The following is a 26,796-nucleotide window of genomic DNA, read 5'->3' on the forward strand; positions in this document are numbered from 1 at the left end:
AGTCTTGCAAGTAAATTTTAACGCATGACCTCAAATGACCTTTGACCTTATCCTGTGACCTCCAATGGCACCATAACATGAAGGTACCCCCAGTTCATCTATGACCCAAGTTAGGTTGTAATCCAAGCAACTTATGTAAAGTTATTTGTCAAAAGAGAGTCTTGCAGGTAAACTTTAACATAGAAAAGAGTCTTGCACATACTCTTTAATATATGACCTCAAATGACCTTTGACATCATCACATGACCTCCAACAACACCATAACATGAAGATACCCCTAGTGCTTCTATCACCTAAGTGTGGCTGCCATTGCTGTAACAGTTGCCAAGTTATGCATAATAAGAGAGTCTTGCAGGTAAACTTTAACATTTGTGACGGACGGACGACGGACGGACGACATTTGGATCCCTTAGTCTCGCCTTCACCTCCGGTGGGTGAGACAAAAAGACACATGAATATACACAATAATGATCACTCCATCTCCACAAACATGGACAGCTGATCCTGATGAATATCAAGCGGTGACATGAGGAAGTCCACCGTGGCAGGACTCTGCAGCGAGTTCTTATTGCTATGGCCCATGGCTGTTGGGTTCTGGGACACCAACCTCTGGGTATTTTGAATTCCACAGCCCAGTGGAATCGGGGAATTTATTGCTGCAACCGGCCTGCGAGAAAGCTGCATAGGATGAAGCCTTGGTGGTGAGGGGGTGAACTGCAAATCAGGAGAGGGTGAGTTGCTGGAGATGGGATGCTGCATCTGCACCAAGGCATTGGCATTGGTCTGGGGCGACCTGACCTGGGGAAGGTTGTTCGCTGTTTTTGGAGAGTGCACCTGAGACATAACCTGCTGGGGGGAGTGGTTGGACATCATAGCCTGCTCCTGCAACTGGCCCTGAAGCATGTACTGAGTCATGTTGGGGTCACTCTGACTGAGGCCCGGCTGTTGCTGCAACTGCTGCATTGTCTGTGGCATCAAGGTGCGGCGCTGCTGCATGGCTGCAGGGTGCTGATTGTACTGTGCTGGGTGGCCTGGCCCCATCTGTTGGAAGGGCTGGCCAGGATATTGGGGCGGCATTTGCTGCTGGAGGAAAGGCCGCTGGAGCTGGGGTCTTTGCCTCTGCTGCATCCAGTTATGGCTCATCATCTGGGCAGATAAATCGTCACAAACAAAAGCCTGACAAATACAAAACATTTCAGGTAGTATTTCATATTAAGTTTTGCAATACAGTGCAATCCCGTTAAAACAAACACCGTCATAACGAAATTCCAGTAACAATGAAGTAAAAATTCAGGTCACAAAATTATCCAAGCTCTATTTTTTAACTGTTTATTTGTTTGGTTATAACAAAATTTGATATAACAAAAGAAAACTGCTGGTCCGGAGGACTTCATTATAATGGGAGTCCACTGTATGCAGATCCTGATTGGCTGGAAAGCTGTTAGGAAGAGACCCATGGTCTCGTAATAAGTGTAATCAATTTTTACATTTATTAGTACCACAAAATAACATTGGATGAGGTTAAAGTTCATTTAACAAATCTGAAATAAAACCTGAAACAATCTTCAGAGGCAGCGGTTCAAATATTTGTGCTTCACAGGGTGTCCATAAAACAATATACTTTTAGAATGGCCCCAAAATAATAAACTTTTATTGAAATTTTGATTTTTTTTTATAGGTATGGATACTAGAGTAGATGAAAGTCTCATCTAACATATAACACTGAAAAGTCAGAAAATGTTTCATGCTTGAGTGAGTACCACACATTTTCATAAAAGATGTGAAATTAGGTTGCACAGGAAGTGGCTATCCATTCTAGTAAAAGTGTGTGTAGGTGGGAGTGTGAGAGTGCGAGATGCATCACAATTCTGGGAGGTGTATTTCATTGTCAAAGGTCCATCCTAGGCATTTTGCTCCACTACAAACCATTCATCTCACATTTCTTAGCCCAAAACTGTATCATTTTCTTGTGGGGGTACGTGTAGCCACAGGTCTACGCTACATCACCAGCCAACCAAATGGATAGTGAATTCTTGCACAGCCTACGCTCCACGTCCTTCACAAAAGTGGGCAGTGCTCACCCAAACATGAAATGCTCTTGTACCTTTTCATGTCAGATGACAGAGGATACCTTCAGCTAACCAGATGTACAAACATTTCTCAAGAATTGACTTATTTTCTACCTTTTTTTTTTTTTTCTTTTTTTTTTTTTGGGGGGGGGGGTATTTCAAAAGTTTATTCATTATCTATTCATTTATTTATTTATTTATTATTATTATTATTTCTTTTTTTTGGGGGGGGGGGACACACCCTGTATAGTCTTATGTACTCATACAAGCATTATATTTGTAATACATTTGCATAATATGGACACTTATATGAATAACAAATCTTATAAATGGCATACGGAGTAGCAAATGTAAAATCAGTAGTAGTACCGGTAGTACACAATTTAATGAGCAAGCCACAAAGAAACAAACAAGAAAGTAAGACCCTGCAAAAGTCATATATTTTTCCATAATTCTGCTCTACATATACTTACTGTATTTCATTGCCTGTTTTGTACCACTTGACTCATATTATGACATTCAATATTATTTTGTCAGACACATACATTGTACAACATAAAAAAAATATGCACAGTTAATAGTAGTATAATGGGGAAAGATAATAAATTTCCACATCACTGGTATTATTGGTTATTGGTCCAAAGGATCTCATTATACTGAGTTATAACTGTATATCACTTGTATTTCAATACCTTGACAGTTGGCTGAGAGGGAATTTTTGTTGCTGTTTTTCTCACCATGAAAAATTGGCTAGGATGAAGAAAAATTCCACCACAAATGGATATAAATAATATGCTTTAATCCTCTTGTGTATGTCGAAATTGAATTCAAAGGATTTTCCTCAGTGCCTATAGATTTGACATAAGTGAGGGTGACTACAGTCATTTCATCTGGTGGGCATACACTCACTGGAGCTAACACATATCAAATTGTATTCAGCTGTCACAAAGCTGCCTTTTCAAAATGAGTTTCCAACATTTACCACCATTTATGTTAAAAGTGTCACATTATAGGGAGGTTACCTGTTCAGGAGCCTGTTGCTGCATGTTGGGTTGGGGCATCTGCTGTTGTGGTACAGGCTGGCCCGCAGCCTGCATGTTAGGTTGTTGCTGCTGCTGCTGGGTGAACTGCTTGACGGCCGACATGAGCCACGGCGTGGACTTGAGGATGGTCAGCACTTGCTTCTGCTGTGCAGCAGAGAATGGGGGCTTGAGGGTTTGCAGCAGCTGTTGCAGTGCCTGCTGGGACTGGCGCTGCTGGTCTGCAGCCTGCATGTTGGGTTGTTGCTGCAGCTGTTGTTGTTGCTGCTGCTGTTGTTGGAGCTGCTGCTGCTGGGCAAACTGCTTGACGGCCGACATGAGCCACGGCGTGGACTTGAGGATGGTCAGCACTTGCTTCTGCTGTGCAGCAGAGAATGGGGGCTTGAGGGTTTGCAGCAGCTGTTGCAGTGCCTGCTGGGACTGGCGCTGCTGGGGCTGTTGTCCCATCTGTCCCACATAGTTCTGCTGTTCGGGATGCACATTGTGCAAAGGCAGACTATTCCCATGGGGCATGACAGGCACATGTCCTTGTATGTGACCCTGCTGGTCAATTGGACCCGTCCACTGGTTCACAGAGTTCATTGTCACAGCACCAGCACCAGGCCCACCAGGAGGCACTGACGTTGACTTGCCTAAAAGTCCAGTGGGCTGCTGCTGAGCCATCATTGGCTGATTTGCCCTCACCTGGGACACAGTGGGCAAAGTAGTCTTGTTCTGCTGCTGGATTTGGTTCATGGGATTCCTGGTTGCATCAACCTGTTGTTGCACAATCTTCGCCACATCAAGGGCACTTTGCGGGGGCGGTGGTACTGAGGGTACAATGTTCTGTTGAGGAGCGGCTATTGCTGCCTGCTGATGTCCTGCCTGTAACATGGCCTGTTGTGGCATCATACCCGTGTTCTGCAGGGCAGGCTGCTGCTGGATGGTGGGTTGTGTTGCACTTGTCCCATTGTGTGTGACGGCCAATATCTTCTGCTTCAGCAGCTGCAGCTCGTGCTCCAGCTGCATCTCGAACTGCAACAGGTTGTGCTTGATGTTGATGCAGAATGGGACAGTGCACTTCTGCTCCTGACAATGCTCGGCATGTAAGCGGCAGACAGTGATGAGCTGTTTGCAGATAGGGCACTCGCCATTGGTCTTCTTCTTGCACGCCTTGGTGTGCTGGATGACTCTCTTCGTCTTCTGGCAGTTGGGTAGGCAGCAGTTGGCATCACGGCACTGGTTGGCATGCACCAGAGACTGGATGTAGCTCTGGATAAAGAGATGCCGAGCCTCCCGAGGATTGCGGACCTTTCTGGAGTCTGGCTCCACATCGATGTCCAGCCCCGACTTCTCCATCTTGTGCTCATGCGTTAACTTTTCATAGCAGATTGGACACAGGTCATAATCCTAATCAGGAATCAAAACAAACAAAGTAAATCATAAATTATCTTCATTTGCAAGGCAACAACTCAGTCACAAATTCACAGAATTTACCTCAAAACAGATGACATAATTGATCATTGTGACAAAGCATGAGGAATATATGTGACCCTCTACAACAAAAGGATCCTCAAGTCGCTGACGGGTGAGCAGAGAAAATTGAGTTTGAAGTCACATCATCCAAATCCATCAAAACGTTCCGATTTCTGTTTTTGACATAATTTTGTGGTATAATGTATCTTCTATCATCTGCTGAAATGTCAAAGCTAAAGGATCAAAGAAAAGGCAAGAAAATAACACTTTTCTGGGCCATGATTTTCCGACTTTCAACGGAACTGAAGATTTGGATTTAGCGCTGTAGTTAGACTCCGCCCCTAGCAACTAGGGAGTAATGTCATTGGTCAGTGCTTGACATCCTGCATGGTTACTGATTGGTCATGCGCAGACCACCGGCGCTAAGCTTAATGAACATCACAGAGGTTGCTAGGAGCGTACCTTCTATTGTCAAACGGTGATAACTGTCTTGCTTCCCCTTGATCAGGATAGCGTCGGAAGGAAAACTTTGAAGGCCGTTTTCTTGAAACAATGATTTCTTAAACCACTCAACATGCCATAATAAAATCACCAATATCTCTGCAACCAAGTACTTTTATGAGTCATGTTATATATGACATTTAAGTGGAAGAGTAAGGGAATAATGTCATGTCATTTTCAGACTAGAAATGTTGCTATGACGATTGGTATGCCTCCGCTATAATGCATGATTCTCCTAAAGGTCTGTATCTATAGTACAAACATGTGGACAATGTGTGATGACACTTCCACATAATTGGCAGAATATTAAAATGACATGTTTGTCACAAATGTGTTGAATGTTCACCTTCCTTGACCTAGGTTTAATTGGATAAATGGGAGAGCATATGTTTGGAGATTTGAGGATTTGAGGACCTGACTTTGACCCCTTTATAAGTTTATGCATTGAGTAATTTTCAAGGTATGGATAACTAGAAATGTCGCTAAGGCGACTGGTATGCCTCCGCCATAATGCATGATTCTCCTAATAGGTCTATAGTACATGTGGACAATGTGTGATTACATTTTCACAAAATTGGCAAAATATTAAAGTGACAAGTTTGTCACAAATGTTTTGAATGTTCACCTTCCTTGACCTAGGTTTAATTGGATGAATAGGACAGCATGTATTTTGGGATTTAAGGACTTTAACTTGACTTTGCCCATTCATAAATTTATGCATTGAGTAATTTTCAAGGTATGGAGAAAAAGTGCAATTTCTGTACTGAAAAGTACATTGTTACCATTTCATCTGGCCTTTGACCCTAAAATTCATAGGATAATCACAGTCAGGCAGAACATGCAGAAATATGTAGAACGTTTCAAGATAACTTGAGCCAGTTCTGAGATATGGAGGAAAAAGTTAGTTCAGCACTTTCCCTTGATCTTTGACCTTTGAGGCAAAAAAAAAAAAAAAAAAAAGAAAAAAAAAAGTTTCCAGAGAATCTCTATTAGGCTATACATGCATACACGAAGTGTAAAAAAAAATAATCTTGCTGGCATTGCATAAATATGACGGAAATTTAGTAAAATGTTGAAGTGTTGCCCTTGACCTTTGACCCCTGACTTTTGACCCCATGAACCCTAAATTCTCTAGATAATAACTGCCAGTCAGTACATGTATATATACTATGTTCCATGAAGATACCTTGAACAATTTCCAAGGTACAGAGAAAAAAGGTGAAGTTTTAATATTTTTACTTGACCTTTGACCTCATGACCCAAACTTTCACCAGAGAATCTTAATCGGGTAATACATGTATACACTAAGTTTTAAGAAAATATCTTCAGGCATTGCATAGATATGGTGGAAATAGTGAAATTTTACGTATTTATGACCTTGACTTTTTGACCTTTGACCTTGAGCATGTGCACCCAAAAGTTGATAGGCACAACTTCACCCCCTAATACACATTAATACATGCCAAGTTTCATTAGGATACCTCAAAAGGTTTTGATAGTTACCCTGTCCACAAAATTCATTACGGACAGACGGACGGACGGACGGAAGGACGGACGGACGGACGGACAACCCGAAAACATAATGCCTCCGGCACCACTTCGTGGCAGAGGCATAAAAATCCTGCAGGCATTGCACAAACATGAGGGAAATAGTACAATTTTGAAGATTTGACCTTGACCTTTGACCCCATGATTCCAAAATTCCCCATGATAATCACTGCCAGTCAGTACATGCATATATACTATGTTCCATGAAGACAGTTTGAACCACTTCCAAGATATGGAGAAAAAGTGAAATTTTCACATTTTCACGACCTTTGACCTTTGACATCAAGACCCGAAACTCTCACCAAAGAATCTTAATTGGGTAGCAAATGTATACACTAAGTTTCAAGAAAATATCTTCAGGAATTGCATAGATATGGGGGGAAATAGTGAAATTTTGAGCATTTGACCTTGAGCATGTGCACCCAAAAGTTGATAGGCACAACTTCACCCCTTCAAACACATGCCAAGTTTCATGAGGATACGTCAAAAGGTTTTTTAGTTACATTGTCCACAAAATTGATTACGGACAGACGAACGGAAGGACGGACGGAACGACGGAACGACGGGAGGACGGACAACCCAAAACATAATGCCTGCGGCACCACTTCATGGCGGATGCATAAAAATTGTCCACCCGCGACTTTTGGATCGTTTTGTTGCAGCGGGTCACATATAATGAATATGGCTGAAAATATTGTCACATCTATAGCAATCTACAGTGACATGTTACGGTTTCGTATATACCATACAAGGTGTATGCCCCCCCCCCCCCCAAAAAAAAAAAAAAAAAATACAACAGGACCCTCTGCAATGATAATTTTAGAAATAGTGAATCAATCCAAATAAAATTTCAGGGTATGAAATTATAACTTATTACCCACATTTTTGTGAAAACCCCATCTGATTTGGATTCAGTGGTCAAAGAGAAATAAGGAGTTTTGTAGAGCATGTCAGGAATCCCTTCCCTCCAAGTTCTGTCCATTGTGTTCACACATTGCGCACTACCAACAGCATCAATGAGTGCTAAATTTGGAAGAATCAGACCCATGACATGCTTTACAAAGATCCCCATTTCTATGTGACAACTTAGCAAATTGAACGGGGTTCCTGCAAAATATAGCTCAGATGTTATATCTTAAGACCCTGAAGTAGCATTTGGACAGTCTAATCATATCAGAAGTTTTTAATGCAGAAATCTGATTGTTTTTTATTTTGGACATTGCTTGAACATAAAGCTACAGATCGGTCCAGGCAGACCATCCAGAGTCTAAATGAAGAGAAACCAAACTGCCGATGAATGTCTTTCTTGAAACAAGGTATACAATATATATGTAATGAGAAATGCTGAAACTGCTGAGAAGCTTCATTCTGGGAGACGATGTACATGATAACAAAATGTTTCAAAGTGCTGCTGTGACCCTTCTTTGTGCTGTTGTGACCCTTCTTTGGGAAACAGCACATAACATATAAAAAGTATCCAGAATCTGATTAGAGGGATCACACTTGTTGTTAATGATCAACTGTAGGCACCTGGAAACGAGGAAAGGGAATACCGATTGTTAAGATGTATAACTGGTGAAAATCTGACACTGGTCAAAACAAGATGAGAATTGACAGTTTTGTTTGTCCATCCAATGAGTACTAGCTTTTAGTGTACAGGGGTTAATGTGCCGACATTAGCCCTTGGATGCGGACACCATTCTTAAACTGTGCTGACACTAGTCTTTATTGTGCTGACAGTGCCTTGTTGAGTGACCACTGCATGATTATTCATCAGATGACCAATGGTCATCTATATGATTGGTTAAAAGTGTCGGCAAGGGGAGGGACATCTATGCGCTGTATTTAATGTTGTATATTAAATTGGTTTCCAGGAGGGGCTGACTAAGTGAAATAACCATATGCAAGAAGCTTCAGAGTTTGGCACAAACCAGGGTGCAAGACCCTAATATAGTTATTTACAATTTGACATCTTGAAGCAGCTCAGCAAGTGAAGATTCATTTCACTCCAACTGTACACATCATTTTTTGGCGGAATAAAAGTCCAGCAGACACAAGGGTTCACATATGACTTGTGTTGCATACTGGGATCGGACATATTTAAAGAGGTACATTGAAGGAGTCACATGTGACACTGTGAATATATTTCGAAGTAAGGCATTTATTGATGGAGAGGTATAACTTTAGCTTGTCCTCTTGCTCCAAGTGTTGAATCTCCAAGTCTTTTTTTGATTCTTACAATTCTCAGTATACCGCAATTATACAACTGGCCAACATACGAATGAATGGGTGAATGGGGGTGGAGTCTTGATGCTAAAGAAGGGTTTTCAATTGGGTAAAACTTTGGTTGTGATGGAAACAAAGGCGGGACTAACTTTAGGGGATTAGACTCAACATCATTTCCAAGTACTCATGGGGGTAGGACAGGATGTTTGGGTTGGCTCAAGCTGGTCGTAAATCGTGGTCTGGTTATCCTTGGACCTACATTACGATGAGCTTGGATGTTGTCTGATACCAGCTAGTGGTAAACCCAAGGGATGATCAAAGGAATGACAATGGTCGGTGACTCACAGGAGGTTTGAAGTGTTTGTGGAGGTCAATGAATGACGGGATGTACGGCGGTAAATTTCTCACTCACTCTCACTACCAAAGGTTAATTTTTCATACCCATGCCTTAGAAACCCACAAAACTGGGCCAAATAATCAGCCTGAAAGTTGAAATACTGAGCATTCAATTCCATTTGACACAGAGACCACATCATGGAAAGAAAAACAGGGTTCATCAAAGATGCTATGGGAGCTGTCACCCGTCACTCACAATGAGGAAGCAGATATCCTCATTTCTTTGCATGTATTAGATGCTACTTCAAGAGCAACAGGGGAAATCAGAGATATTGATGATTATTACATAGACACTGACATTTCAATTCTCCTGATGGATCTTGTAAGTTTACTTTACTTATTGTATCGCATGTTGTCTGCTCCATCACTGGAAAAGGAAATTATAAAAGTACAATTGACACTATTGAGAGATTATGTTTTGCAGTTTGTTGCGAAAAAAAAACACACTAAAAGTCTGCTTTTTCATGCCTTTCATGGTGCCGGCTGAAGTTGAAAATTTGAAGATGTCTCAAAGAGCAGATGGATCAAGAAGTATCCAAACCCTGAATCATGCAGAATGTGCAATGACACAGTCCATGCCTTCCAGAGTTTGGGCGTGGATGACTTCAACCAGGACAATCTCTCGCTTTACCCTCAAAGAGTCTTGATGCAACACATCCAGAGAGCAAACCTCAAAAACTCTCACAACCTAATTTGTGCCTGTACCACAGGGGAATATGATATATTACATTGTAGTTATTTCCAGAGGGTATGCATTAACTGTTCTAATAAATGCTTTGGGATTTCTACACCAGTGGTAACCGCAGAATTCATTATCATGCTCATATAGCTAGAAATGAAAAAGTCATTGTTTCTGGAAGAATTTAGAACCAATTCTCCCCTGTATACAGCCTTAAGGTGCTGTAACTTTTAAAACACATGCAGGGAATGAGCCTAGAAGACATTATCTAAGCGACTATCCCATGAATTCTTCGAGTATAGGGCTAATATTGTAAATTCTACAACCAAATTGTTTTGTTATTATCCTTCTTCTCAACCCTACTGTAACTGATAACTACATTACAGCTTCACAACAATCAATTAGGAGGCTTTCCAATCTTGAGTTACTTTGGGTTCAGCCATTTACTGGATTCCATCTTGTGCACTGCACTGCTTCGCCACAGATGGCGCTATTCCATAACATCCCCCTTTGTTTAAAAAACAGGAAAATGTTGACATATTGACAAAATAAAATGTCTTCATTTCAACTGAGTCCGTTGTTTTCCACTGAGTCCATTCTGTACTGAGTTCATTCATTTCAAATAAGTCCATTCTGCATTAATCAAGTCCATTTTCGTATTCCACCAATGAATCCATCATGTCTATGGTGAAAACAGAACATCGCTGTTGAGAATGATAAGCGAATCCTTGGTTCAACGAGTCGCGACAGGTGGACTCTTTTGAAGATAAATTCTATGTCAGGTGCTGCTACAGTGAAACCCCGTTATAACGAGGTCCGTGGGACCGGCGATATTACCTCATTATAACCGGTACCTCGTTATAACCGTACGCATCAAAAACAAAGAAAAACATAAGCACGACGTCATACCCGTCAATTAAACTTTTTAGGAACATCCTTTGCGTTGTTATTACACAATTATGGATCGTTATTATTGAGACAGTAAAGGGAAATTATTTGTGAATTGATACATAAAAAAGACGGGAATAAGTAGGGGTTGAAATGCGTTAATTCTTTATTTTTCTTCCAAGAATCTCTTCGCATAATAGTTGCACATTATGTTCTTGAGAAGCAGGCCTACTCGGCAGAATCATATGCGTGATTCTTTCTACACCTATCTCTTCCTCTTGCATCGAACCATTCTGAAAGATTTTTTTTTTCGTTTGTGAAATACAGTGTACAGCGTAAAATGACAATGAACAAAATCAGATTGTGTAAAATGCGTTTGTTAAGTTTTTTCTAAACACCAGCGCAAATAGAGTAACATACATGCGTTGTTTATCGTAACTTGCGAGATATGTTACGCTGTTGGTGCCCAGCGGGAATGCGATGATTTAATGAATCATTTCGGCTGTAATCCTACACAATGTATGATCGTTGCGTCCGAAGGGATTAAAAAATGCGTTCTTTATTTTCTTCCGAAAATCTCTTCGCGCTTTGTACACCCGTTCTTGAAAAATATGCGACAGTGTTGAATTTGGAAGGTTGTGATCCTTTTTACGCAAATCTATACCTCATAGACCATTCTGAAAGAAATAAAAATCTTCGTTGTGAAATGTAGTGTTAAATGATAATGAACATACCCAGATCTATTCAAACTGTTAAATCCGTTTGCTTCTTTTTCTGAACACCAACTCAATTAAGTAGATTAACATGCGCTATTCAACTATTTTTTACTGTCAACCGATGATTTCATTAATCACTTTGGCTTAAATCATACACACTCATATTTATATTATCATTATTTTTGTTACATGATAATGAAAAATCCCAGATCTATTCAAACTGTTAAATGCGTTTGTTTTGTTTTTTTCTAAACACCGACTCAATAAAATTAACATGCGTTATTCAACTATTTTTACGCTACTGTCACCCGGCGGGATCGCCATGATTTCATTAATTATTTCGGATTTAATCATAAACACTCATAGTTACCAGCCAGCAAAACAACTAGAAGTCGGAACTAAAAATGGAAAGGATAAAATGATGAGTTGCACAAGCATTCAAATATTATTGTCCGTTTTGGGCACGAGTGTCATACTTTAAGAGTGTTTGAATGCGTTATATTTTTTTCTATCTCGTTGCGCTGTTGTCTGACCTAATATCACGCACGCATATCTCGCGAAAAACAAAATCGAATGATTTTATTCAATAACTTAGTAGGAACATCGGAAGGTATTTCTGTGTCTTATTGCGTGGTTTAGAAGAAAACATGAACTACTCTGCAAAACAGGAAAGAGATATGGATAGCGTGAATTTGGTTTTCAATGTTCCGTTTGTCGCATGTTTGAAAGTGGCAAGTCAAGAGATGGAACTTCATGAAAAAGAAAATGGAATGACTATGATTATGTTATGTGGTTTAGAAGAAAGTACCGGTAACATGGAAAGAACGGTACTCGGTTAATCGTCACTGATAATGGGCAGTAAAAAAGGATAACGGTGTGACTAAAACATGTTTGTTTCCGAGTCTTCCCGCTTCTAATTGTAGAGATCGAGAAGGGACGGGCACTTGTGCAGTATGTTTACTGCCTTTTACATAGACTATGTAAATCGGAGATAGCGTGAATTGGCTTTTCAATGTTTCGTTCGTCGCGTGTTTGAAAGCGGCAGGTTAAGAAATGGAACCTCGTTGTATCCGATCAAATTGCTCATGTTTTTCTTTATCATGATGCACCGAAAATGTCCTCGTTATAACCGGAATCTCGTTATAACCGAACTCGATATATCCGATTCGTTCTGCCATAGGTTTACACGCAAAGGAAAACGGGACCGACGCGATCACCTCGTTATAAGCGGTTCCTCGTTATAACCGAACTCGTTATAACGGCGTTTCACTGTATATAGCTGCTTTCTCTGCATATCGGCGACAGTTCATTAATAGCAAGATTATGCCCTCTCTACGCCTTGTATTTCTAGAATTCCTTACTTAACCCAACAAACTATTTAGAGTATCAAGGGGGCAACAACTTATATAAATATCTGATTCATTATTTCTTTTAACCTTTCTCTCTTTCTTTTCCTTCGACCAAATAATGAAATATTTTGTTCCTTTGGTTTCACCTTAAATTGGCTGTACCCGAACACCACTATCCACTAACACCATTTTCATGCACACAAAACAGTGTTTGGACAAAACCCCTATACAGCGTATAATAGATCAAAATATTGCCGTCTTTTTTTTTGTTTTGTTTTGTTTCGTCTCGTTTTGACGAATTCACCTACACTAATTTGTAAAGGTGAAAGAAAACAGCCAGAAAATGATACATTGAAACCAACTGAAAACAACAAATAAACTAATATTATTATAATTATTATCTTTTACCCATATAAAAGCATCTTGCTCAGTACCTGTTGTGACATAACTATCAATCTAAATGCATCATTTTCAAACCATCAATACACTTTGGCAAATACTATACTGATACATGTTTTCCAGAAGCCAAAATACACTTTTGGCAAATGATGTACTGGCACATGTATTCTATGTAGAAGAGAAAAAAATAAACAAGGAAAAGTAGAAATTACGCGGTGCGTAATATATGTCCCCGCTGGAAGTAGCATTTAGTAGCAAAATGTACAATATAGGTAAAAAATCAAGGTCAAAGGTCAAAGAAGTCAAAGGTCAAAATTCTGTGTAGAAGTTTTGAAGCCCTCACCTAGTGCCATCACATAAAGGAAACAGAATCGAAATCGGGTTAGAAATGGCGAAGGAGTAGCATTTTGTAGCCAATGTACAATATAGGTCAAAAATCAAGGTCAGAGGTCAAAGAAGTCAAAGGTCAAAATTCTGTGTAGAAGTTTTGAAGCCCTCACCTAGTGCCATCACATAAAGCAAACTGAAGTGAACTCGGGTTAGAAATGGCGAAGGAGTAGCATTTTGTAGCAAAATGAACAATACAGGTCAAAAATCAAGGTCAAAGGTCAAAGAAGTCAAAGGTCAAAATTCTGTGTGGAAGTTTTGAAGCCCTCACCTAGTGCCATCGCATAAAGGAAACAGAATCGAAATTGGGTTAGAAATGGCGAAGGAGTAGCATTTTGTAGCCAATGTACAATATAGGTCAAAAATCAAGGTCAGAGGTCAAAGAAGTCAAAGGTCAAAATTCTGTGTAGAAGTTTTGAAGCCCTCACCTAGTGCCATCACATAAAGCAAACAGAATCGAAATCGGGTTAGAAATGGCGAAGGAGTAGCATTTTGTAGCAAAATTTACAATATAGGTCAAAAAATCAAGGTCAAAGGTCAAAGTCAAAGGTCAAAATTCTGCGTAGAAGTTTTGAAGCCCTCACCTAGTGCCATCACATAAAGCAAACGGAATCGAAATCGGGTTAGAAATGGCGAAGGAGTAGCATTTTGTAGCAAAATGTACAATACAGGTCAAAAATCAAGGTCAAAGGTCAAAGAAGTCAAAGGTCAAAATTCTGTGTAGAAGTTTTGAAGCCCTCACCTAGTGCCATCACATAAAGCAAACGGAATCGAAATCGGGTTAGAAATGGCGAAGGAGTAGCATTTTGTAGCAAAATGTACAATATAGGTCAAAGGTCAAGGTCAAAGGTCACGACTGAAATTCTGTGTAGAAGTTTCAAAGCTCCCATGTAGTGCTATCATATAAAGCAAACAGAATCAAAATTGGCTCATAAATGACAGAGAAGTAGCAAATTGAAGATTTTGATCACACACGGACGGACACACGGACGGACGGACACACGGACACACGGACACACACACGTACGGAGCCCGTTTCATAGTCCCCTGCTCGAACTCGTTCGGCGGGGACAATTAAACGAGAACTTACCTGTTTGAAGTTTGATTTTTATTATTTGAGTAATAGGAGTGTGAGTTAATATGAGATCCCACTCGTACGCATGCGCAGTCAATATTCGTCGCCCAGGCAAATCTCCACCTAAGAAATCGGACTGTCTTCCGACGTCTAATACATAATGTCAACTTAGGTGAGAGAACTGAACCAAAGACCCAACTGGGTCAAGTGAGATTTGCCTGATCCATGAGGAAATGCGACCACTGTCACAATCCCACAATCTGGAAATACACTGTAAATTGACGGAGTAAGAACATTACCTTGAAGTTTGAATTGAGGGTGGGAGTGGAGGGCATATTAACTCACACTCCTATTACTCAAATAATAAAAATCAAACTTCAAACAGGTAAGTTCTCGTTTAATTTATTTATTATTTTTCGTAATCTCCGTTGTTCGTTAATATGAGATTTTGAAGCAAGTGGTCGCATTTCTGCAAAAACCAAGCAATGTATGGTGATAAGAATGACATAGTAGCTCACCAATAATACTCTTTCTCTTCAATGATTATCCAGTACCGCCATGGAGAACCTACATGTAGGTCCTGCCCTGATCGACGGCTTATCATAGAACCTGTTGAAGGTTTCCTCATTAGACCATCCGGCCTGTTTCAGAATGTCCGCTATGGGCACATCTGCTGTCTTTGCAGTAGAGACTGCTGCAGCCCTTGTAGAATGCGGTTTGAAAATTCTAGTGTCGATACCCGCCGCACTCATTGTCTCCTTTATCCACCTGGAGATGGTTTGCTTACTGGCTCGTTTGTGAGGTTTCCTATGACATATGAACAGGTGCCTTTCCGTATCCCTCATCACTTTTGTACGCTCAATGTACTTTTTCAGGTAGCGTACCACACAGAGTCTCTTCTCTGAAGGATACTCTTCAATTAAAGGTCATCACAAGGTCAAAGGTCACAGAAAGGGGTCAACAAATTTTTAGGGCCCAATGTTAAGTTTGTATCCAGGACCTCAACGTCAAAACATCAGTCATCGTAGTCGTACAACTGCTTCTTATAATTGGCCGTCCGCAGACGGTGTTTCGGCTAAGCATGGGTGGAATTCCACAACTTCCAGTCATCAGCTTCATGTGCATGAGTGCCTAGGACTCCATGCGTGTACCTCTTCGCCATATTTGCATTCAACACTCCCTCATCAATATTTCAACAAACAACGTGCCTCGCTGGTTTTAAGATGTCGCCAAACTCCACGCTTTCCTCAGCATTTGCCCAAACTACAATATACAGTGTGGAAACGAATTCATGATCTAGGAATATCGCGAAAAAGAAAGACCCACCGGGGAAGTAAAGGAAATGGAAGGAAAACAAATAAATTCAACAGAATTTGTACTACAGGTATTTCGCGAAAGTCGATTGTCCAACCAATTCCAGTGTTATTATCAAGAACACGTATGACTTTAAGAAAGGAAAGATCAAGTTAGGGGAAAAAAAAATTTAATTTTTATAAAAAGCGGTTTCACAGTTGAATAAAGAGGTAAGATATGATCTGCCAAATGTTCATTTAGCAAATGTACATTCTCTTAGAAACAAATTTGACGAGATAGCTGTTACCGTAGAACAAGGCAATCTCCAAATTGTGTCTCGCCGATTCGCGTACAAGGAATTAATATTTTTATAACTTCCAGAAGTTAATTGACCTGCTTATGACCTTTGACCTTGTGGTGACCTTCAACACCATCAGGGACATTTACCATCCAAATTGGTCACAAACGGACAAAGGGATCAAAAGTAATGAGCCATAATCGAAACGCGCCATACAAACTTAACATTGGGCCCTAAAAATTTGTTGACCCCTTTCTGTGACCTTTGACCTTGTGATGACCTTTAACTCCCCAAGGAACATCTACCATCCAAGTTTGGTCACAAACGGACATAGGGATCAAAAGTTATGAGCCACAATCAAAACGCGCCCTACAAACATAACATTGGGCCCTAAAAGTTTGTTGACCCCTGTCTGTGACCTTTGACCTTGTGACAACCTTCACCTCCCCATAGGACATCTTCCATCCACGTTTGGTCACAAACGGACAAAGGGATCAAAAGTTATGAGCCATAAACGAAATGCGCCCTAAAAACTTAACATTGGGCCCTAAAAGTTCGTTGACCCCTGTCTGTAACCTTTGACCTTGTGGTTACCTTCAATTTCCCAAGAGACATCTACATTCACCCAAGTTTGATTGCCATTGTAGCAACATGTGCTGAGTTACGTGTGATAAGAGAGTCTTACAAGTAAACTTTAACGTATGACCTCAAATGACCTTTGACCTTATCATGTGACCTCTTACGGCACTATAACATGAAGGTACCCCCAGTGCATCCATCACCCAAGTTTGACTGCCATTGTAGCAACATGTGTCGAGTTACATGTGATAAGAGAGTCTTGCAAGTAAACTTTAACGTATGACCTCAAATGACCTTTGACCTTATCCTGTGACCTCCAACGGCACCATAACATGAAGGTACCCCAGTGCATCTATGACCCAAGTTAGGTTGTAATCCAAGCAACTTATGTGAAGTTATTTGTCAAAAGAGAGTCTTGCAGGTAAACTTTAACATAGAAAAGAGAGTCTTGTACATACTCTTTAATATATGACCTCAAATGACCTTTGACATCATGACATGACCTCTGACAACATCATAACATGAAGATACCCCTAGTGCTTCTATCACCCAAGTGTGGCTGCCATTGCTGTAACAGTTGCCAAGTTATGCATCATAAGAGAGTCTTGCAGGTAAACTTTAACATTTGTGACGGATGATGGACGACGGATGGACGGACGACGGACGGACGCCATTTGGATCCCTTAGTCTCACCTTCACCTCCGGTGGGCGAGACAAAAATATGATGTTCATACCCTGGTTTTGACAGAAACATGGCTTGATGAAAGTACACCGATTGAGTATTTTCCCCTTTCTGGTTTTATTTCTTTTTCTCAATCACGTATGAACAAAAAGGGTGGTGGAGTCGCAGCATATATAAAACAAAGTTTTCAACCGAGATGTCTCTCTGTTTCAGTCCCTGTTGGTGTAGAAATTATTTGGATTTATATGCGACCTCCTCGTCTCCCTCTGTCAATTTCAAGTATTATCTTGTGTACAGTGTATTTTCCTCCCAAAAACCCAAACTCTGAATTATATATTGACCATATTTTAACTAGTTTGGATTTTTTTAGCTACAAAGTACCCAAATGCAGGCTTTGTTATAGCTGGAGATTTCAATGATTTGGATGTTACTCAAATACTTTAGAGAATTTTAAGCAAGTTGTGAATAAACCCACAAGAGGTCAGAATATTTTAGATAAGATTATCACTAATATCAGTCATGTTTATGATTCAGTTGAGATTTTATCACCCCTTGGGATGAGTGACCACAATTGTATCCTCTGGTGTCCTTTACACCAACAATATAAGTCTGAATATTCAGGTAAAAGGAAGAAAAAAAGAATTGTTCGACCCTTAACTGATAGTGGTATTCGTGAGTTTGGCAGCTGGATAACACAGCACACTTGGGAAGAACTTCACATTACCACTGATGTTTCTGAAATATGTAATATGTTTTTGCAGGTTTTAAAGCACCGGATAGATCAGTTTTTACCTGTGAAAGAAATAAGTATTCATGAGAATGATTAACCATGGATAAACTGTGAAATTAAAATATTGATGAAAAAAAGACAAAAAGCATTTATTAATAAGAATGTTAAATTATGGAAATATTTTAGGAACAAAGTGCAAAGAGCAGAAAAAGTAGCCAAGAATAAATTTATAATGAAAGAATACAAAGGTTGAAAATTAACAATCCTGCTGATTGGTATAAACATATCATATTGATGACTCGTGGAGTTCAATGTCAAATGCAGATTCATGTACCTGATATTAGTGAGAAAGAACGTCACAATTCTGAGTATGTAGCAAATTATATTAATGAATTGTTTATATCTGTAACAACCGATTTTTATTAGCTGGACAGATCACAGTTACCTGCATATCTGCCTTCACCTTACGAATGCCCAGTCATACAACCACATGATGTTTTCAATAAGTTACATAAGTTGAGTTTACGAAAATCAACTGTCTCTTATGATTTGCCAGTGAGAGTAATCCGTGAATTTGCTTATGAGATATGTTTTCCTTTATGTCATATTACTAATATTGCTTTTAAGCAGGGTATTTTCCCCAAAATGTGGAAATATGTTGAAATTATTCCAATTCCCAAATGTTTTCCCCCAGTAGTATTTGAGTTAAGACCAATAGCTCTGACCTCTTATTTTGCTAAGATTGCTGAGTCTTTCATAGTTAAATGGCTGTTAGAAGACATTAGGGACCAAATTGATGTCAATCAGTTTGGTAACCGCACTGGCCTTTCAACTTGTCATTATTTGATTACAATGCTTCATAACCTGTATAAAAATGCTGATAAGCAAAGCAATGTATCAACTATGGTTTTAACAGATTTCTCGAAAGCATTTGACCGAATTGATCATAATATTCTGATTCATAAATTGGTATTTATGAATGTGCGTCCATTTGTTATTTCATTAGTTGTGGATTTTTTAATATTGCAGACAACAGGTTGTTAAATACAATGGCAGCATCTCTGATATTAGAGAATGCAATGCAGGGGTTCCACAAGGAACAAAACTTGGACCGGTTTTGTTTTTGATTATGATAAATGATGCTTGTAAGGATTGCCCTTTTTCATTTTATAAATATGTTGATGATTTGACTATTGTAGAGGCTAGGAATAGAAATCAGCCATCTCAGATACGAAGAGAAATTAACGCACTGGCAAGTTGGTCATTGTTGAATAACATGAAACTTAATCCTCAGAAATGTGTTTTTATGACAATTTCTTTCATGAAGCAATCAATTCAGCAAAGTTTGTGTATCAACGAAATTTTTTTGAAAGAAACAAGCACTGTTAAGATTTTAGGGGTGTATTTTCATCAGAATCTCAAATGGGATGCACATGTTTCTGAAATGGTGAAAAGATGCAATAGGAGATTGTTTATGTTACGCAAATTGAAACATTTTAATTTATCAATAGTTGATCTTATTACAGTGTATACAGGATACATCAGACCAATTTTAGAATATTGTGCCCCACTTTTTCATTCGAGTCTTACAAAAAAACACACAGAAGTAATAGAAAAGATTCAAAAACGTGTATTGAAAATCATATTAGGTTGTAATTATGTTACATATGATGTGGCCTTACAAGTGTGCAATTTATTATCTTTAAAAGAAAGGAGAAGGAAATTGTGTTTAGATTTTGCTCTGCAGTTAGAAAAGCACCCCAATCATTCATTGTGGTTACCGGATCAAAGAGATGTTAAAATCAATTAAAAAATGTTACAAAATATTCTCAACTATATTGTAAAACTGATAGGTTTAAGAAAAGTGCAATACCATATTTTATTGATATACTGAATGATTATTACTGCAGTGACTCTTAGTAGAGCTTTTTATTCTCAGTACTGTCTAATGTGTTGGTAAATCTATTTTTATAGTTATATGTATAGGAGTTTGCAGAGTGGTGGATAGGGAAGACAAATGATACATTTGATTAGGAAATTTTGATGTATTATATGTATGCTAGGAAACCCCACCTTTTCCACACTGCACTCAGAGTCAAATTTTTTGTGGGTAATTTTATTGTAATTATATAGTAATCAAAAGGCTGCGGTATTTTAAGGCATACCCGGCTGTAAAGAGTGCAGATTTTTTTTGTTTACAGCTGTAATGAGGTGATACATTGTATTTTTTTAGTTTTTGGGATAGTTGCTAGACATTCACACAATGTACAATAGATGGGCCTGCTTTTAAACGTGCACTTACAATTGTAGCACAGGTACATTGTATGGGCGTGTGTTGGGTGTGCCCTTGTGGGCATGACGGTGCTTGCGTGTGTGTGTGGGTTGTGTGTGCGTGTGTGTGTGTGTGTGTGCGCGTGCTTGTAGCTGCAATGTGTGCGTGTATGGTTTCCCTGTGTGTACGTGTATGTCTAAATGTGTGCACGTGAATGTATGTGTGAGTGTGTACATATTGTACATTGAGCATATGCACTGAACATGTACACTGTACATGTGTCTAGTACAGTATGTAGTTCATGTTCGCTCGCATATGTTTGTGTGTGTGTACGTGTACGTGTATATGAATGTGTGTATGCTGAGCGTACATGAACAATGTGTTTATGCTCATGCGCGTTTGTGGGTGTTGTACAGATATGCGATCTACAGATCAATGTATGTGTGCATGTGTGTAGGTGTGTGTGTGTGTGTGTGTGTGTGTGAGAGACAGAGAGAGTATGCCAGTGAGAAATGCTTTAGGTATGTGTGTGCAGTGAATGTGTGTATATTATGGGAGAGGGGGATGATCACCTCACCAACAAATGTTACTGCAAGTATTTGTGGAATGTATAGTGTAGGTTGTTGATGCGTCTTTCCAACCACACTGCAAACTCCTGTACTCCCTTTTGTATCTGTAGAAGAGTTTACATTTTTTTTCTCTTTCTTTTCTTGTCAGCAATGTGTTGTGTAGCCCCGAGTGTTTCTTCCTTCTTTTTTTTTTTTCTGTGAAAAAAAAAAATTAGGAGTGTACCGTTACTGTTTATGAAATGTGCATTCATTTTTTTCCTTTTTGTATTTATATGACAATTTGTAGCCTTAAAACTGTATTAGTTGTGCATACAGAATGTTTGAATGTATTGTAATTTTTTATGTATTATAATTATGTTATCATTTTATCTGTTTTGCTGTATAATCTCTGTATATCTGTGTAATTGGACTTTTAGTCGCCGACTCAGATTTTATTCGAATAAAGACCTTTTAATCAATCAATCAAATCAATCATTACCATGGCAACACAATGTTTGACATTAAAAAAAAAGGAGGTTTGCATAACTAGATATCATAACTGTCACATTTGCCAAATTTCAAGTCAAATGCTCAAAAGCTGAGGGAGTTACCCCGTATAGCTGCATTCATTTTATATGATTTTCATTCAAAATATGCTGTTACTATGGCAACACATTTTCCAACAATGACGAAAGATAAATTTTGCACATCTAGGTAATATAGTGGTCACATGCGCCAATAGATATGAAGCTAAATGCTAAAAAAACTGAGAGAATTAGCTGAATCAAACTGTTTGTATGATTTTCATTCAAAATATACTGTTACCATGGCAACACATTGTTCAACAACGACAAGAATAAAGTTTGCACATCGTCGTATGACATGTACCAAATTTCAAGCAAAATGCCCAAAGACTGAGGGAGTTAACTGAGTACACAATATATTTTAATGATTTTCATTCAAAATGTGCTGTTACCATGGCAACCCAATATTCAACAATGACAAAAGAAGAAGTTTGCAAATCTAAGTACCATTGTGGTCAGATGTGCCAAATTTCAAGTGAAATGCTCACAGACTAAGGGAGTAAGCTGAATCCACAATATTTTTGTATGCTTTTTAGTGAAAAAAATGCTGAACTATTACCATGGCAACGCATCATTCAACAATGACGAAAGATTAAGTTTGCACATCTATTGTGTATGTACCATAGTGGTCACAGGTGCCAAAATTCAAGCTAAATGCTGAAAGACTGAGGGTGTAAGCTGAGTCTACAATATTTCTGTATGCTTTTTAGAGAAAAAATGCTGTTACCATGGCTACGCATTGTTCAACAATGACAAAGGATTAAGTTTGCACATCTATGTACCACAGCGGTCACATGTGTCAAATTTCCAACCATATGCTCAAAGACTGAGGGGGTTAGCTGAATCCACAATATTTTTGTATTCTTTTTTAGTGAAAAAATGCTGTTACCATGGAAATGCATTGTTCAACATCTACAGAAGATGTGTTCTGCACATCTACATACTGTAGTGGTCACATGTGCCAAAATTCACATCAAATACTAAAAAAATTAAGGGAGTTAGGTCAATCCACATATGTTTGCAAGATTTTTATAATTTGCCATTGCCATGACAATGCATTATGCAATACTAGCGAAAAAGGTGTCTTGTACATCTACCTGTGATAGCAATCACATATGCCAAATATGGGGTCAATTGCTCAAAAAACGAGAGAGAAGTTTGATCCACAAGTTTTTATGAAAATATGCCTTTGCCATGGCAACACAATACGACATACTAAAAAAAAAATGTCGTGCACATCTACCTTTGATAGCGGTCACACATGCCAAATTTGGGGTCAATTGCTAAAAAAATGAGAGTAGTTCAATCCACAACATTTTGTAAGTTTTTTAAAAATTTGCTGTTGCCATGGCAACTTATTATGCAATACTAACCGAAAAGGTGCACTACTACCTTTGATAGCGGTCACACATGCCTTATTTGGGGTCAATTGCTCAAAAAAAGAGAGAGTAGTTCGATCCACAAGTTTCTAACGAAAATATGCCACTGCCATGGCAACGCATCATGCGATACTAACAAAAAAGGTGACTTGCACATCTACCTTTGATAGCAGTCACACATGCCAAATTTGGGGTCAATTGCTCAAAAAATGAGAGTATAGTTCGATCCACAACATTTTGTAAGATTTTTTAAAAATTTGCCATTGCCATGGCAACTCATTATGCAATACTAACGAAAAAGGTGTCTTGCACAACTACCTTTGATAGCGGTCAGGCATGCTAAATTTGGGGTCAATTGCTCAAAAATGAGATCCACAAGATTTTGCAATGGACCGACCGCCCGACCGCCCGACTGCCCGCCCGCCCGATCGACTGACTGGCCACCCAACCTCAGAGTGATTCCTATTTATACCTCCATACACACTATGTGTGGGTCGGGGTATAATGAAGGTCTGGTGCACTGACTTTTTATACATTAGATCTCGGGATGCTGGCACAGGCAACTCATCGTTTTGGAAGTTTATGCATCAGACCAACAGGTTTCTTGATAGGCCCTTTCGATGTATTACAAACAGTTTCCAACAGATGTAAGATTTTTCCTGAGCATTCTGTGACTTCAGTTTTGCCTGTAATTTATCCTTTTCTTTTTTTGTTGTTGTTGTAATAATCTTAAAATTTGTATTCAGTTCGTAAGTAATCTTTTTTATTTTTATTAGGTGATCCGAGTATCCTCTCGGATCACCTTCTGTATCTGTACGGATTCTTTGTTCTTCTTCTTCTTCTTCTTTCTTTATTTCTGGACAAAAGTTGTGTATCTACTTACTCAGAAAGTTCTCAGAGTATCAATTTCAAACTCATACCATATATGTATCATGTCCCAAAGACGACAAATTTAATGTATCATTGTGATTGGTCAATCGTGACGTCACTATGACGTCATTATATGAAAACACATCTTCATTCATATCTCATTAATGAAATGGAATTTTTCAATGAAATTTACGTCACATATATTTCAAGTTATGCCCATTCTACTCATATTATCAAAATTCATATTTTCTCTTAAAACGCGCGCGTTGAAATATTTGTATGCTCAAATCGAGCTCAATTTTTTTTGCACACGTTTCAGACCATTTGGAGCATTTTTTGAAAAATTGAAAAAATTGGACGGACGCGTACGCGCGCGCACATATACGCACGCACAGCTCGTATCCAATAGAAATTTCCCGTTTTTTTACACTTATCGGATGCCTGAAATGTCAAGAAATATTTCTACCAAGTTTCAAGTCAATATGACTCAATATGACGTCATACGGGCCCGTCAAAGTTGAAATTCCGCGCGCGCGTCAATGGCGATATACAGTGCAACAATGCCAAAAACCGCCAATTTTAAATCCGATTTTACTCGTCAGTCTTTTTTTTACATATTCCGAAAGCTGATGAGTTGTACATGTCATTTCATGGGTTGACGATGCTGGAAAAATGATTAAAAGATATCAAATTTCTTAATAAAATAAAGAAAGTAAATTTCCAAAATGACATCATCAAATTTCAAGTTCACTCGAGCGTATCTCACTTATCCTTTGCCAATTTTTACCCAGATTTCAGTATGTTGTAGCTTATTAAATGCTCTTTCATTAATGTAATAACAACATTTTGATGGGATGACAGCATTACCTCATAAAAATGGATTGAAAGTAATCTTGTCAAATTTGACCAGTTTACGTGTTATCTCTATGGGAGTGCAGTTTTTCTGGAAATGAAAATTGACATGACTGTCTTTTTCGAGCACTAGCTCACTTACCCTTTGGTGAATTTCTCCCAGATTTCAATATGTTGTAGCTGAGACTTTGGGCTATCGTAACTTTGCCCTCCGTTTTTTCATGCGACGTTGGCATCACGTCTAAAAACTAGGTTGAAATTAAAGCTTATCTCCGATGTATTGAGATATTTCTTTCTTTCTGCAACTTTCTTTGCAATAACTCAAGAAAAACATACCCTATCACAACCATATTTTGCACATGTTTAGTTCATGTTACGAGCATCATTTTTTAAAATAACAACTACTTGAACAAACGCCTCCTTGGGTATGTAAATTAGGGTCAAAGGTCATAAATGTTTCATCCTGTATCTTGCTTAATACATGTCGTATCTTTCCCAAATTTTGTACACGTAAAGACCATGTTACAAGGATCATTTCACAAAATAACTACTTTTTGCTCAGATGTCATCTTGTCTGTGCAAAGTGGGGTCAAAGGTCAAATGTACTTCTTTCTTTATCTTCGTTATGACGTGTTATCTCTATGGGAGGGAATTTTTCTAGATGTGAAAATTGACATGATTGTCTTTATCGAGCACTACCTCACTTGCCCTTCGGTGAATTTCTCCCAGATTTTAATATGTTGTAGCTGAGACTTTGCGCTATCATATGTATACCTTTTGATTTTCATATGGTGTCGGGATCACGTCAAAAAACGGGGTTGAAATTAAAACTTATCTTCAATGTATTGAGATATTTCTTTCTTTCTTCAACTTTCTTTGCAATAACTCAAGAAAAACAGCCCCTATCACCCCCATATTTTTCACATGTTTAGTTCGTGTCACGTACATTATTTCATAAAATAACAACTACTTGATCGGACACCATCTTGGGTATGTAAAGTAGGGTCAAAGGTCATAAATGTTTCATCCTGTATCTTGGTGAACACATGTCATATCTTTCCCATATTTTGCACACGCAAAGACCATGTTACAAGGATCATTTCACAAAATAACCAATTTTTGCTCAGATGCCATCTTGGGTGTGCAAAGTGGGGTCAAAGGTCAAATATACTTCATTCTGTATCTTCGTTAGTGTATACGGAATTCGGTACTAAAGATGGCAGGTCTGACTCCCTTTTCTACATGAGAATCCAAACATCACACGGCCAATGTCCCCTAAACGCAGATGAAACATTTATGGTCATGTCTATTGGGATCAGGACTCTTGAAATCATTGATTTCCAAATAGATCGGATCACCTAATTTGTCAGTGTTGACAAATTCCAAGTCTAGTCATGACGCAAATCTCTCGTTTGAAGAGGCTACACCCCTGTAAATAATGCCAGTGTATATCTTGGCAATCAATGACTTAAAAACCAAAGATATAAAACACCTGTTTCTTGACCCTGGCCTAATCTAAGCATCAGTCATCACCACAGCGCCACGGGGGGGGGGGGGGGGGGGGGGGGGCAACGCAAGAGGAGGAGATTGTTTTGGTTTTGGCATGGGCTATGTAGCTCCATGGTGCGTGTGTGTGTACGTGTGTGTACATGTGCCTTACACATTGTCAGCACCGGCAAACTGGCAATGCTCTCCTTCTTATTCCTGTATTTTCGTTATTTACGGGTCAATTTTTTTCGTTCGAAATGTAAAATGGATGACCATAGAATTTCTCAATAGAATATAAAATTGAAAACTTTAGAAAGGATAAAGAAAATTGAGTTCACTTTGAATGGTCTGCCACAGGCAGATATCCTTATCATGCTCTTACGTAATACGACAGCTGCTGTAGTCATTAAACCCTGGCTTGGCCTCCAGGTTTGTCACGCCTGAGCAGAAAGTTAATTTGCAATGGACAAATACTTTGACTCCTAACTCTCAA

At 39.0% G+C, this 26,796-nt stretch overlaps 1 protein-coding gene across 1 annotated transcript in view; it reads right to left on the minus strand.

The window, feature by feature from the left end:
• Nucleotides 1-471: 471 nt before the first annotated feature.
• The window catches only part of LOC139730340 (CREB-binding protein-like), a 143,791-nt gene continuing 117,466 nt past the window's right edge, over nt 472-26,796 (minus strand). The window contains exons 17-18 of the mRNA XM_071641208.1: nt 3,092-4,498; nt 472-1,146 (exon numbers count right to left, since the gene is read on the minus strand). Of these exons, the coding sequence (XP_071497309.1) occupies nt 472-1,146; nt 3,092-4,498 (2,082 nt within the window). The remainder of the gene's footprint in view (nt 1,147-3,091; nt 4,499-26,796) is intronic.

This window comes from Diadema antillarum, unplaced genomic scaffold (assembly GCF_040938485.1).
Source record: "Diadema antillarum isolate AM-2024a unplaced genomic scaffold, OU_Dant_1.0 seq00000301_RagTag, whole genome shotgun sequence".
In the NCBI taxonomy this organism is placed as follows: domain Eukaryota; kingdom Metazoa; phylum Echinodermata; class Echinoidea; order Diadematoida; family Diadematidae; genus Diadema; species Diadema antillarum.